This window comes from Rhinolophus sinicus, linkage group LG18 (genome assembly GCF_036562045.2).
Source record: "Rhinolophus sinicus isolate RSC01 linkage group LG18, ASM3656204v1, whole genome shotgun sequence".
Taxonomy (NCBI): domain Eukaryota; kingdom Metazoa; phylum Chordata; class Mammalia; order Chiroptera; family Rhinolophidae; genus Rhinolophus; species Rhinolophus sinicus.
In genome coordinates, this window is record NC_133767.1 from 10227706 (window position 1) to 10242544 (window position 14839).

The window sequence follows — 14839 nt, forward strand, 5'->3', positions numbered from 1 at the left end:
CATGCAGGAAGCTGTCCCTTTAAACAATGAGTATTCATACAGACCCCTGCAACTTCAATCCACTAAAAACCTCAAGACTCCCTATATCGATGAAATTAACACAGCTTTCTGCGGCCCTGTTTTTTAGAACAGAGACGGCTGGGGACAGGTGCCTAGCTCTCTGCCCTCCCTTTAGCTCTTTCTCTCCAAACACTGTGAGTAGGGAGTGAAACCAACACGCCTCTGTTTATTGCTCCGTTGATCAAATGTGATTGGCAGCAGATGAGTAGCTATTTGTAAAGCTCAGTTTAACGTATGCTTTTGAAGGTCATGGCATGCCCAGCTACACATGGATAAGCTGTAACATGCACCCTTGTTGGCTAAAAGCAACATTGGTGAGATCTAGTCATTGCTGTGGTCATAGTTTATTCTTAAAAGCAAAAATGAAAAAAAAATAATAAAAATCTCTTGTTAAGGCACTCACCTATCTTGACATTTAATCAAGTAATTCCATGCTAATGAAAGTCCAGATTTAAGTGTTCTGAACCACATCAAAGTAAAAAGACAGGTGTTATTGTGGATGGACGTGTCATGCAAGTACAATTTCCATTTGCCAATGTCCTGATTTCTAAAAGAGAAAACTCTGTCTCTCTAAGTGCTGCTACTTGTAACATGTTTCAAAAGAAAGGAGACAGAGGATCTTTAACTAATGGAATGAAGATCCCCTTCTTACGTAGAAGACAGAGATAATTATATTCCCTCAATACCTCTAGCTTTATAGATTCAGTCTTTTGGGGCCTCTCATAGATACCAGTTCATTCCATAAAGATCCCAGATAATGCACATATAAATCTCTGTGAACCCAGACATAATACGTCAAAAAACAGGGAAATCACATATCTGTGTCCCTCCTCTGCCCTGGCCAGTATGTTAACAGAAGAGCAGTGATAACTGATCAAAGCGTAAGACCATCATGGCTTCATTCAACACAGTCTTACTCTTCTGGATCATGTATTATTAGAACCGGAAATAAAGATATCAAAGTTAGCAACATGTCTAACGTCTGTTTAGACATCAGAGAATAAAGCCTTCAACTATACTCCAAAGATATACGAACTTTATTGTTGTTGGTTTTTTTTTTTTTAACGAAACTTTCTATAGTGACCAACTGCAGCATGTGAAGGAAAAAGGGGAAAAAAAAAAAAGGATACTGAGACGTGGATGGATGCACCGAGAAGTAGCAATGTTTGTTACCTGCAGAGGTGTTACAAGAAATTTCATCTGCTGCAACGAAGACGAACTGATTTCTGGAAGAGAAGATAAAATTCACAATACTGCTCGCTCAGGGGGAAATGCGCTCTCTCCCAATTGGTCCGATGTATTCAGATGCGGGGAGGGAAGGGTGCTGCATTTGAATGGATGTTGCAAGGAATGTGCTGATACGGTCAGACTGAGAGAGTTTAGAAAGATCATGAAATAGGCATGCGGGGACCTGGTCAACGAAATCATGGTGATGTCAGAATATGGACCATGGACAAGCTGTTGCACCGAAACATTAATGCTAGGTGTTACCAAAATGTCATGCCAGGAAGTGTTTCTAAGGCCAGGGCATTTCAAACTGTGCTTATATGGATTTCTATGCTGAACGGAGAATACATTTAAAAATGTTATAGACTATCTGTTACAAAAAAAAAAAAAAGAGCATATTGCAACTAGCTAAGAAAATCATAAAATTCCAGACTTTATTATTATGAGCTTAACATAAAAAAAAAACAATTTTTAAAAAAGGAAAGAAATAGAAGTGTCATTTCAGAAGAGAATGCTACATGGTGTCATGGTATGGATAATAATTTCCTCACCAAACTAGTTTTGCTACATAAAGAAGGTAAGAGAACTCATCAATTGACATAAACCCTACTTTGCCAAATTATTTTTAATGACGCACTGAAAGAAAATAAAAATGGAAAATGCCATTTTACTTTGATTTAGTAAATCCAGAAAGATGATAAAACTCTCTTAAGATGTTTTCAACTGTGGCATTTCCACAATGTAATGCATTCTAATTCAGAGATACTGTTTATTTCTCTAGAAAAAAGAACATCTGTGTCAGGTAGATTATAAAAATGCCCCAGTGAAATTAGCTAGGCTCTTAAATGGCTCAGAAACAGCACCATAGACCCTTCTCGCTCCAATTTGTTAGATTTTACTGTGCACAGAAATCGTCAAGAACAAAGATAAATGCATTTTTTTAGCTCTTAGTTTGATTGGTCTTGTTCAAATGTTTCAAATGCTTCAAAAAGTATCTAGTGATTGAGCATTTCTTAAAACATCTTAAGAAAGTTTTACTGTTGCAAGAGGTACACCCTGGAATACAAATAGAGCTACCATTTGCAAATTCACTAGACTTGAACATTCAGCTGAAAATTCTAGTCATTTCTGCACCACTTAAATCTAAACAAAATTACACACGCTCTGAGAATAGTATTTTTTATGTTTGTCTCCCACATGACAAAAGTCACAACTAAGTCCATTTATCACCTCTCTTAAAACACTAAAAGTCACTGTCATTGGATTTTTACTATCTTCACGCTCTGACATGACTTTTTGGGGCCTGTCAACATCCAGCATTAAAATCCCAAAGTTTGGAGAGTAGTGAGATCAATGTCCCTAAAAGTGAAGGTGTTTTGGTGAATGTGTGTTTTGACTTGCTCACCCCTGACTTACTCAAGGGACAGTAATACATGGGCACCTCCAATTGCAGGTGTGATACTCTTGGGGGGACCGTACAAGCTCTTGGCAGGACCTCTGTTTGCAGGATGCTCACAAGGAGAATACTATACAAAAGAATGGTAACCTGGCTTATCCACACAGGCAAGCTCTTGGGAACAGCAATTCCCTTACCTAGGAGAGGGGCCTCCTTAGCTGGGGGGCTCGATCTAGTTTGTGCTCGCTAATCCGAGAAGACGCTGCTAGCTTGCATTCCACTCCCGCATTTTCCCTAGGGAACTGTTCAGCCATGGGGGGCAACCAACACACGTGCAAAATGCTGATTGAATGAATAGGGAAAACTTTTAAAATGCGACTTACAAGTATGACTATAAAGAAATTAGACATTTTCTTGAATTGTTTCAGAATTCTAGAAAATGTGATGGCTGTCTACAGCACTTTTCTTTTTAACACTATAGACTCACTTTAAAAAAATGCCACCATTTCTCCATTTCCTTCTTTTTTTTTTCTTTGTAGGTAACCTTTGCATTTTTAAGGTTTTTTTTTTTTTTTTTTTTTTTTTTCAGAGTGTCTAGGATTCCTGAGCAAATTCCTGAACAAAGGCTAACCCCCTTTGATGACTCACTGTCTTTGAAAGAGTTGGTTCAGGTGACTTCTATTTAAATCAAATCTACATCAAAACAGAGAGAGTTATCACCAATAGTGATATTTTAAAGGATATGTCATGGTCTCTGCAGCAATCCCAAAACGAAGCTACACAAATATTTGTAAAACATGGTAAGCCACTGGGATGTATCAATTCTGTACTTTTTTTTTGTAATCCATACAAGCAATCCCACTATATCCAAGGTCACCCTAACAAAGGTATACGGATGAAGGTATACTTTCCTGAGATGAAGGTTACCCTAACGTCTCAGAAAAGTGCCCTTGTATAGAGCTCATTAATTACACAGTCAACTTGTGTGACTACCCCTCCCTCTAAACTACCCTTTCATCAAGTGATTATAAGTACAATAAATAGGAAATGCCTGTCAAATAAATAGCCTGGTGAAGCGTGGCCCTCATGTCAGGCCAACAGATGAATTTGGGTAAAATTATAAGGGGCAGGTTTCACTGGGGTGCCTATATCCCCTGTGTTATGCCATTTTTACCTATTGTCTGTTTCTCTCCGTTTGAACTTTAAGACATACAATCTATCTTAGCCCATAAATGGACCATCTAGGGCACTCTCTGAAATCATTGACCTAAATGACCAGAGAGAGGTAGGATCAATGAGATTAACTTTGGCTACCCCCAAAGTTCAGTAACATGAAGTAATCACAGCAATGCAGGTATGCTCTGCACAGAGGGGTCACCTCTCGACGTCAGCTTCAGAAACGGGGCTGCCACCAGGACCTGTCCCTTTGTGCTAATCCTAGCATACTCTTCCCTCTCAACACCAACCTACAGATTTCAACTTCAAAAGCAGCTGTGAACTGGTTTGTTCAGTGGTTGTCGATATTCAAGAAAGTCTGACCGAGTAAACAACCTGCGCTGCACACATGGTGACCGCCTGGTACACTTCTAAAGATTTCTAGTGGCCAACAGGCGCCACCCAAAAACATCTCAGTGGGGATGTTGGTGAGTGGGTCTCCGGCATCAGTAGCTCCCACGGACCTCCCGCTGATTCTAACCTGCAATCAAGGCTGAGAACCACCCTTCCAGTTGAACGGTTCTCACCGTGGCTGCTCCTGCAGCTCTTAGCTTCACTGGTCTGCGAAAGAGGTAGGAAAATGCTTGGCAGGTGATTCTAACATTAGCCACAGGTAAGGTGCACTGGGTACAGTACAAATGCAAAGTGGAAAGGAAGCTGAATCACTCCACTTCTGGGAGCTTTTGCTTCTTCTGGCAATTTCGCCAACCTAGCTACGTGACTGCCAAGGGTGTAACCACGGAAGCACCATACACGGCCCAGGCACAGTGCCTTCTAGTTTCAGGAGGCCTTCTAACAGAATAGACGTTAACCCCCATTTCTGAAAGAGACGTTGGTCTACAGTGACCCCCACGCCACACTCCCTATGTTTGCTTCGTCTTCTGTTCCTATTCCACCATCTCCCATAGATTTACTCAATATCATCTTTGCTGGGTCTTCTCAAGTTTCCTGAGTCTGCATCTCATTTTCTACCCATTTCTCCCTCTAGAATTTCTCTCTAGTTTCAACCCTTTCCTCTACTCTAGAATTTCTCAAACTTCCCTAAAGACAAGAATTACCTAGAATGCTTGTTAAAAAACACAGATTCCCAGGTTTCGAACCTGACCACCTGAATCAGAGTTTCCAGGCGAGAGGTCTGATAACCTGCAGTTTTCACCAGAATCCAGGCCTGGCTATGCGCCAGCTTCAGGGGACACCATTTACACTCTTCTAAGTGACTGGGGCTCCTGGGAGGAAATCATGGTTCCAGGCAATTCTTTCCAGGGAGGAATTGGGGAAACTTTGCCGAGACACCTCCTGCAAGGTCAGTCTCATTTTCATTTCAAAGCCCACCTCTCCCAGGAAGACTGTTTGACCTAGGGAGTCTCTGTGGGAGTCCAGAGGATTACTAATTTAAAAAAATAATAATAATGAAATGATAAATTACTGGGCACAGAGGGGAAGGTTATGTTTGTCTCAACTCTTCGAAATGTTGACACCAAAGGGACACCACCTCATGTTGACGGAGCAGTTACCCATGGCAGGTGTGGTCCCTCTGTGTTAATTCATTTAATTCTCCTTACTATTCCCATCTTTAAGCTGAGGAAACGGAGGCATAGAAAGATTCTACAGCCCGAGCAAGTGGTTAAGTGGTGGAGGTGAAATCTGAACCTCGTTGGGTTGGCTCAAGACCCCAACTCTGCTTCACGCCAAGATTCTGTTCAGAGGCACTTACAGGGGGCACTGAGTCAGCAAGAGGGAGTGAGGATGGAGGAACTGCCTCATGTTGTTCAGAATCTTCAGTTCCTTGGAGTGAAAAATAATAGGATATTTGGATTCCCCTTCAATATGGTGTAACTGAAGCTTGAGAGGAATAATTATGTTCTGCTTTAACAACTGGGGATGGTAGAATGGCACGGGCCATGGTCGTCCTTTCTTTTTATTCTATTACCAGACTTCATTACGTTTGACGATGGTTTTCATCGACTAACCACCTAGAGTCTGGATCTCACTCAGTTGGTGGCACATTTAAATTAGTCCTGTGACCTGCCCCTTCATTCTTATATCCCACTTTTCTTCTTTAGTCTCATCTCCTTGCAATTTTCTTTCTTCTGAAAATCACCCATGGCTGAATTCTAAGAGTCAAAAAAGTAGCCCCAGCCAGTATTGCCAGAGAGGACGTGAGAAGTTACCGTGTTTCCCCCAAAATAAGACCTAGCTGGACAATCAGCTCTAATGCGTCTTTTGGAGCAAAAATTAATTTAAGACCCAGTCTTAAATTATATAAGACCCGGTCTTATATTATAGTAAAATAAGACCGGGTCTTATATTAATTTTTGCTCCAAAAGACACATTAGAGTTGATTGTCCAGCTAGGTCTTATTTTCAGTGAAGACGCAGAGTAATCTTCTGCCTAGGCAGGGGTGGGGGAGAGGCCAGCCTGGAAATGTTCTCTCATCAAACAATATGGGTTTTAAGTTTTGCTGGTAAAGATTTCAGTCACTTCTCCTTCAGCTTCTTAATTCTTTTATGTCATAACTGTGATACAAAAGTTGGGGTTGCTATCACTCTGAGCAAGTTTCTTCTTGCATTGAATGCTATGAATATTGATCTAACACACACACACGATTAAAACCCTCCAAGGCTATCTACTGGAAAATCCCTACAGTCTGAAAAGTTGGTCTTCTAGTCTGGCAGGTGGCAGCCAAGGTGCCCCAAGATGACAGTGGGACAAAGTCAAATTAGTTTCATCTGTAGGTTCTAGGGCATCTATTGGTTAGAAAGCAGAGGTTTTCAAACCTGACTGTCCATTACAATCAGCAAAGGTTGTTTTTTTTTTTAATTTATTTTTAATTTTTATAAAATACAAATGACCAGGACCATTCCCTAATCATTTAAGTCAGAATTTCTGAGAGGGGTTCCCAGGCACGGGTTTGCCCAAAAAGCCACTCCAGGGATTCTAATGTGTTGTCCAGCATTGAGAACTCACCTCTCACTGCATGACTATTTCTTTGAACATATGTGTCCTGTCTTTGCAGAAATAGAGGTGTCTTCTGGTTTTTTAAATTAAACTGCACTAGTGTTGATCTAGTGCAATTGATAATTATTAATATTTCCATGATTGGCAATTATATTATAATAAGTATATATAATTTACTGTATCGTTTATAATTAATTGTTTTATAACTATGCTTACTGGATGCTTCCCTTTAGACATGTAAAATTAAGGTGGAAATGCACAATAACAGGTATTCTTCTTGCTCAACTTAAAAAATTGCTCACAGATCACAGGGAATCCAGCCGCGAGCGTTTTTCTGAAGAGTTAAATGTAGCATGCAGAAATAAGGTGCTCCTATTAAAATTCTTATTGCCCACTTTACTAAACAGCTTACCCACGTCATTCACTGAGTCCTCAGATGGTGAATAGGGGCAGGTACAGGACAGGCACCCAGCTAAGCCTAAGGGCTCTGAGGTGTGTATGATCTTTAAATCGCTGTGGAATATCTATGTCGGGCGTGGCTGTCCAGAAGCTCCTAATCTAATTGATATTTCAGTTTTACCACCTAGAAAGGGGGAGTTATTTGGTTGTCATCGGTATTTTATCTCCCGTCCCCCTACTCGACTCTGGGACTGTACAAATCCCATTCAGTTTCATGTTTTCCCTACCCTGTTGTTATTTCTATTTCTATTTTGTTATTATATCATGTGTGCTTCAAGAGGCTAGGGCAAGCTATAGAATGAGATGGGTGTAAACAAACAAACAAGCCACAAATAAACAAATACATTGACTCTAGAACCTTCCTTAAGGGTCTATCTGGAGCCTTTGCTTTTTAAAAGGGGAATGCATTAACATACATTTAGAAACATTTCCTTTAGCCACAATTCCTATTGCTAACAGAACATATTGTATCGCATACAAAAAAAACAACAACACAAAACAGTTTAAATAGAAAAGGAGGTAAGTGCTGTGAATGGGTCCTCTACTTGAATATTCCACTAAAAACATCTGGGTTTTGGACATTTAAATCCAAGTGCATCTATATTACCTGGAGACCTTGAGAACAGCCCACTTTTGTAATTGCAGTTTCTCTAACATTTAACAATCTCCGTTTCCACACCACTTTTTTTCCCCCTCATCTAAAGTGAAAGGAAACTAACAGTATATCTGGAAATCTGGCCTGTCATGTACAGGCTGTATTCCACTGGAAAAGTCATTTCACCTTTCTGGGTCTCAGTTTCCTCATCTGGAAAATGGGAAGAAAAATAGCACATGTACCTCTTAGATTTTTTTTTTTTTTCCAGGTCAATGGAACATGAATATGAAAGCACTTCCTTTGGGGAAAGTATTACCATTTATTATTACTTTTTTTGGCTGTGGGGACTTGTGAAGGATACAGTCTTCTCTCCCCAATCAAAGATGCCAGGCATTTGTGTTTTTAAGTCCTAGACTTCCATGATTTTGGAGGGTGGGGGTTGTAAAGAGCCTTGTTGTGTATTGGTTTGAAATGATTTCAAATCCACTTGTTTATGACAAAAATGAAGTTGCTTTTTAAAGTAAAGCTGTTTCAATATAAGAATGAAGCAATGTCAGGATGTCATCATCTCATCTGTTGTCGCTGATAAACACCCAGTATCTTGGCTCCGAGGAGCATCACTGGGGGCTTATCAAATAAAACACCTGGAGAAGCACCTATAGCAAGAGGACATTTACACTGTAAATGCTGCAAATTTGCGAGCACTGTCTGGAGGCGTTAGGTCAAGCAAAGTTACGTTTTGCTGATCTACACAGCTCTCCAAAGACGTCTGAGGGATTAACATTAAAGGCAACTCTTGTGTGGGCAGCAGTGAAACTACGCGATGGCCCCTCAAAGGAGATCAGCTTTCCCGGCAATGTCGGAGCCCTGGTTCCCTAGCAACGTTCTCTAGCAACTGGGGACATTTACTTTTGCCTTGGCAATTGGATGTCAGCTTTGGGTTGGCTAAACCATCTCTCTCAAGTACCAACTCATATAAAGAAAGGTACATCTCACCTAAATTTGGACTTTATTCCTTCCGCTTCGTCTTTGCCTGGAACAAAGTGTGATTAATCTATAATTGGTTTGGAGTATGTTATTTCTTTATTGACTTATTAAGAGACATTATTCTGCGTGCTACTGGCTTGTGAAATTACTGCAAGTCTCGCAGCGAATCTGTGTTATATAAGCTGTTGGCCAAGACAGACTCAGTCTTTGGGCATAATTTGCCCCCCAAACATACAAGTTCATTTTAAAAGTGAGCTGGGGACTCTAGAAAGATGAAATCCCACTCTGCTTTGGTTGGACAGGGCAAAGGAGAGCACAGAAGGAGCTGCTAATGAGTATGAGTGTCTAACACAGGGCTGGAAATGGTTCTGGCAGGTTCTCTGAACAGCATGTGTGCTTCTACAGGAAGGCAGCACTCATCTGGGGAAGAGGCGTCAGTGCTTACGGAGGCCGGGGAAGGGCACAGGGAGTCCAACCTCAGGCTCTGGAGGAAGAGGCCACAGTGAGAAGGTCTGGACCCATCTAGAAGTTGTGTGTAAATGAAGTGAGCATGAATGGTGGAAAGTTCCAGAACCTTCCTAATCCCCAGGGGATTCTGACAACCCATTTCCACTCCAGGCATTGGATTTGTCACCCATCGCAATGGGAAAAGATGAAGCAGATTTAGTCTGTGCTTTTGAAAAGCATATTTGTGGAGCTGATTTTATAGAAATCGGGAGTAGTGATGGTTCGGGGGCTGGGTTGCAACTGGTTGTTTTTCCGACGACGCTTGAGGATCTCTGTTAGGCTGAGCTGCTCCGTGGACAGAAGAGAGAATGAAAGTCCAGGAGAAGGATGAACAGAACAACAGGGTTTTGATCTCATGATTCCTAGTTGCTTCTTCCTTCAGAATTTTGTTGCCCAACCTATGTCCCCCACCCTCACTCTGGTTTTAATGAGCTACGACTGACAGATAAAAACTGTATATTATTAGGTTGTACAACGTGCTTTTTCAAATGTGCACAAAGTGATGACATAACATACGTATACACTGTGAAAGGATCATCACAATCGAGCCAATTCAACACATCCATCACCTCACACAGTTACCTTTTTGTGTGTGTGCTGAGAACACTTCAGCTCTAGTCTCTCAGCCAAGTTCAAGTATATCTACTTTTATGTTTCTAGGGTGGAAGTCAAGTTTTGAAGACAAAACAAAAATACTTCTACACTAAAAATGTTATTCTATCTCAGAAAGTCTGCTTCCACAGGAAATGACCCATATTTTGACTACAGAACAAAATACCCCCTGTAGATTATTGGTACTGATGACGATGATGGTGATGATATCCTGAGTGCCACTTAGTGTCAGGCGTTATTCAAGGAGCTTTTTGATCATGACCATAATTAATTCTTACAACAGCCCAATGAGGCAGGCATCACTCATTGGCCCCAGAAGATGAGGGAGTGGGTGATTGAATAGGTCTTTTAGCTTGCCTCTATCTCATGTAGTAAATAACTCTCTAAATCTCTGGTCATACTCTGCAGGTGAATAGCAAAGATTTGCTAATATATACATCCATCAAAGAGTACGTACAATGAATATAATTGTTATATCCTTGTATAGTGAATAAACCTGCTTCAAATCCTGATCAGGCCAAGTATAAATTGTGGGCTGTTGAGCAAGGCACAAGTGCCCAGAATGTCAGTGTTATGGTGGGTCCTCAAGATTGCAGAGTCTAAAAATGACTTGTACTTTTAAACGGATTTAATTTGCTTGCTCTTGCCTGCATATAGTCAATGCTTTCAAGTAATTACGTACACCCTAAAATATCTGTCCATGTGCAACTCCGTGCATTTTCACCAGGCCTCTCAGTTTTATAAAGTGTGTTTATTCTCGTCTCTTTTGATTCTAATTGGTATCACACTCTCCATTTAGCAGATGAGAAAACTGAGGCTCAAAAAGAGAAACCAGATGGGACTTTTCCAGGGTGCTGTGTACAGGGTACTATAAGTCTATTCCATAATCAATGAGAAGATATTAGCATGAAATCATATTCATTACCCATGGGTCTTTGGGGTAAACAAAGTGATTAATTGTGGCCCTAGGCTAGTTGAGAGAGGGAGTCACAACCGAAAGGATGGTGAGGGATGCCCAACCCTTGAGAACTCTTATTTTATCACGGAAGAAGGGAGACTAGAAAGAAGATGGTTACAAACAAACAATTTATAAAGACAAATTTTCTTACATCCTGCAAGGTCTGTGGAGGGAGAACCCAATGTCAACATTATTTACTGCATATAGGGGTAGGATTGAAGCTTGCCCTCCAGGGTGGTGCTTCTCAGACCTCGTACAAATCACCCTGGGATCTTGAAAGTGCCGATTCTGATACAGAGGGGGCTGGGGTGGGGCGTTCGAGTCTGCATTTCTCACAAACTCCCAGTGAGGCCTATTCCATTGGTCTGGGAACCATGCTTTGCAGAGCGAGGCTCAAAGAACCCTCTGAATGGACCGCTCTAATCTTGTAATCTCTGAACAGAGTAAGGCCATCACTTCTCTCCCTTTTGTTTGCTTGTGTTAAGTTTGAGATAGAGAAATGGAAGAAAACAACAAAAAGAATAGCAAAGAAACTACCGTTCTGTGGAGTTCATCGTGTTCAGGACACATGTTTAAAGTACCCCCCCACCCCCACCATCTGGGCTCAGCTTCTGTTTAATAGAATTAGTCCACCAACCCTCTCACGATGGAGACGTGGAAGAAAACAAATCCTCATCTTGCAACGCAATCTCAAATGTCAAGTTACAACACTGGCCACGAAAGGAGACGGGAATTGAGAGGACGCCAGAAGCACCCAACAATGTTCATTTTCTTTTTAAGGAATTTCAGGACTGCAAAAGCAATGGGAACCACTGAGGCAGGCTATCAGATGTGTGGAAGATTTCTAGGCCAATTTCTAGGTAGATTGCTCAGGCCAACCATTTCTATCTAAATGATTATGATAATTAAGGGAAAAGGGTGTTTGGCTTTGATTATGTCTCCACTCCCCACCATCTATCGAGCTGTTTGAACAGTCACACATCACAATGCAACCAGAATAAGCCAGGAAACAATAACAAAATTGATGAGTTAGTTACTTCTCATAGTATTTTCCTTCAAGCTCCGAACTACCAAACCACCATCCCCGTAAATCCTGACAGTTACCCCTACTCTAAATGTTGTGTGTATTATTGATAATTAAATATAAAATAAATGTACTATGGTTCTGAGGAGAGTCTAATTCCAGAGGAATCAAGCACTCTGATCCACCCTAGCGGAAACTATCACGACAAGTCATTAATGTCCGTCCAATGACTGTTCACATGCAGGCACTACACACAAATATGGAGATTTAAATAGAAGTCAATTCTTCTGGGAAAAAAAAAATCAAAGTTCTCGTCACAGGTACAGAGTCAGAATTTGCTTTGCTAACTTGAAAGGAAATACCAGAAATTTTTAGTGAAAAGTTCCCTCTCACCCTATACTAGAGTTGATAGTACAGCTCATCGTGACAAAAACAGAAACAAAAACAAAACAAGAAAAATGAAGGCAAAGAAATGAAGTAGGTTTAACTTTTGTCACATTCGTGAACGCTTTAGGAGCTAAGGTTCTACTGTGTGTGTCCCCTTCCACTTGATTGGAATACTGCAATCTGTGAGGAACAGTCTTTATTTGCAGTAGAAATAACTCATCCTCAGGCCTCTGTGTACAAGGTTTCATCACAGGTTTCTCACCTGCCTCTAGGAAGCACCAGGCTTTCTCAACTGCCCTTAAACCCTTCACAGCTCAAGGACTCTGATGGCGCTCCCTAAAAGATAGCTTTTACTGGCTTTTTTGCGGCCGATCTAGTCAATGATATGCAACTTGAAAAGTGTGTAATTAGCCCATGAGATGACCAAAGGAGTTGTTACATCTTGTCTGGTCACTGGCAAAAGTGTCTACCCGCAAGGCTGTGACAGCTATGGTCTATTGGGTTTGGAATTTTCTTTAATATCTCCCCAGTTCCTTATTGGTCCAGTCTGTCGGCCATTACAGGCTTGGTTCTTTTTTAAATGGCTTCAATTACATATTCATTCAACAGTCGTAACAGTTGTTCAAAAGCCATTATAGATTATGGACCAAAGGCAATTAGTTCTTGAAATAAAACCTTGAGCACTTTTTCTTTTAGTGTGTGTGTGTGTGTGTGTGTGTGTGTGTAAATTTAAAATAAGAGAAACTCAGGAAATCTATCAGTAACAGACATATTACTTTTCAGCACTGAGAGCTTTGCATCCGTAAACACAAGTTTCAAAAATCACACTGACATTACTATCAAGAAGTATAAATTCTCTCCTCCACTATTTCAGAGCCATTTCAATGGTTATCAAATGAAACAACTGTTATCCAATGAAATCATTTCAATTGTTATCAAATGAAATCATTCTACAGAGCAGGCTGGCAGAAAACATAATTATCTTAGTTATTGTAAATTTTTTTTGGTGAATGCCCAATTGGAACTATTTGACCCACAGGGAAAATAGATAAATTATTGGTGGTTTTGATAGCATAAAATTCCACTCACTTTTTAATCATTAAGACCCATCTTAGTTACAGCTATCTGAAGTTGAAAATGTGCCTTTGCCCTGACTTTGTAAGAAAAGTATAAGGAAGTGGAAACAACCCAGGACCTAGACTAACAGACACTGGAAGCCCAGTCTTTGGGCTTTCCACAGCACATATCACCCTGTCTGGACCCACCTGTCCCATCTGCACCGCGGGGGTTCTGCTTAGTATGAGTATACATGTTCTAGTTGTCCTGGGACAGTCCTCCTTGACGCCTGCGGTCCTGGAGTCATTTAACAGTGCATCCCTCCTCTGTCACAAGTGTCCCATTTTAAATGATCATCTCTATTGTCATCCTAATTCTACTTCTTATCTCATCAGGTTGTGTGATCCCATGGTTTACATAGTACCTGACACACAAGAGATACTACCAAAATATTAACTTCAAAATAGAAATCTACATGGTGAAAGAAAACAAAGTGTCAGGAAAGATAACGCAAGCCTGCTCACGTTCAGAAAACCTGACATTATCAAAATCCAAACTTTGGAAGATTGATAAATTGAAAAGCTTAGGTAGCCCTGCTCCCAAGTTTTTCTATAAAAAAATAAATAAACAGAGCAAAAGAAAACAAACATAATTATTCCTGGATTAAACTCAGCGGATTAAAAAAGATTAGGTTTGCATAGAATCCTGCCAACTACCCTGCCCACTTCACCACACGCAGTTGAGTAGGTTGGCACTATTCTACCTGAACTCTTTGAAAGATTACAGAAAGTGCTAAAGAAACAACAGATTCAACACCTTGAGTTTCAGAGCTTAAGGTGGAATTGAAATAACCTAGATAGTTTTGGTTTCCTCAAAGCTCATTCTTTCTTTCCATATTTAAAGCTCTTAATTGACTACCTTGTTGGGAATATATGAATATAAAAACAAGAACATTTTATGTCTTGCCCTTTCTGTGCTGGGTCTTTCACAGACACCGTCTCAAACCTTCCAAACCACTCTCTAAGGTGGAGTTAATATACCCGCAACAGATAAGGCAGTGGGGTGCCAAGAAATTACTTCTCAAGGTCACTCCCTTAAGATGCAATAGGCTCTAGTGATTAAGGGCATTGAGTTAAGCTTTCAAGCTGAGCTGGGCAACTTGTTCAACGTTTCCAAGCTTGCCGACTCCATCTGTAAAACGGAGGTGACAGAAAAAAAAAAAAAAAAAGGAGGTGACAACATCAATCTTATAGGATTGGTGGGTCAGCTCAATGATACAGTATTTCAAAAGCACTTAGAACAGTGCCTATCACAGAGTAACTCCAGAGTAAGAACTCCACAAAGAGGCATTGTTATTATTGCTATTATCATAATTATTGTTATTATCACAATTATTGT

General features: G+C 40.6%; 1 protein-coding gene across 50 annotated transcripts in view; it reads right to left on the reverse strand.

Moving 5' to 3' along the window:
• Positions 1-14839, reverse strand: part of RBFOX1 (RNA binding fox-1 homolog 1) — a 1997160-nt gene that overhangs the window by 15802 nt on the left and 1966519 nt on the right. For 29 of the 50 annotated variants that reach the window (XM_074323033.1, XM_074323028.1, XM_074323035.1 and 26 more), the window contains one exon: positions 1234-1286. The exons of the other annotated variants lie outside the window; for them this stretch is intronic. In XM_074323033.1, the coding sequence (XP_074179134.1) occupies positions 1234-1286 (53 nt within the window). The remainder of the gene's footprint in view (positions 1-1233; positions 1287-14839) is intronic. 50 annotated transcript variants of the gene reach the window in all.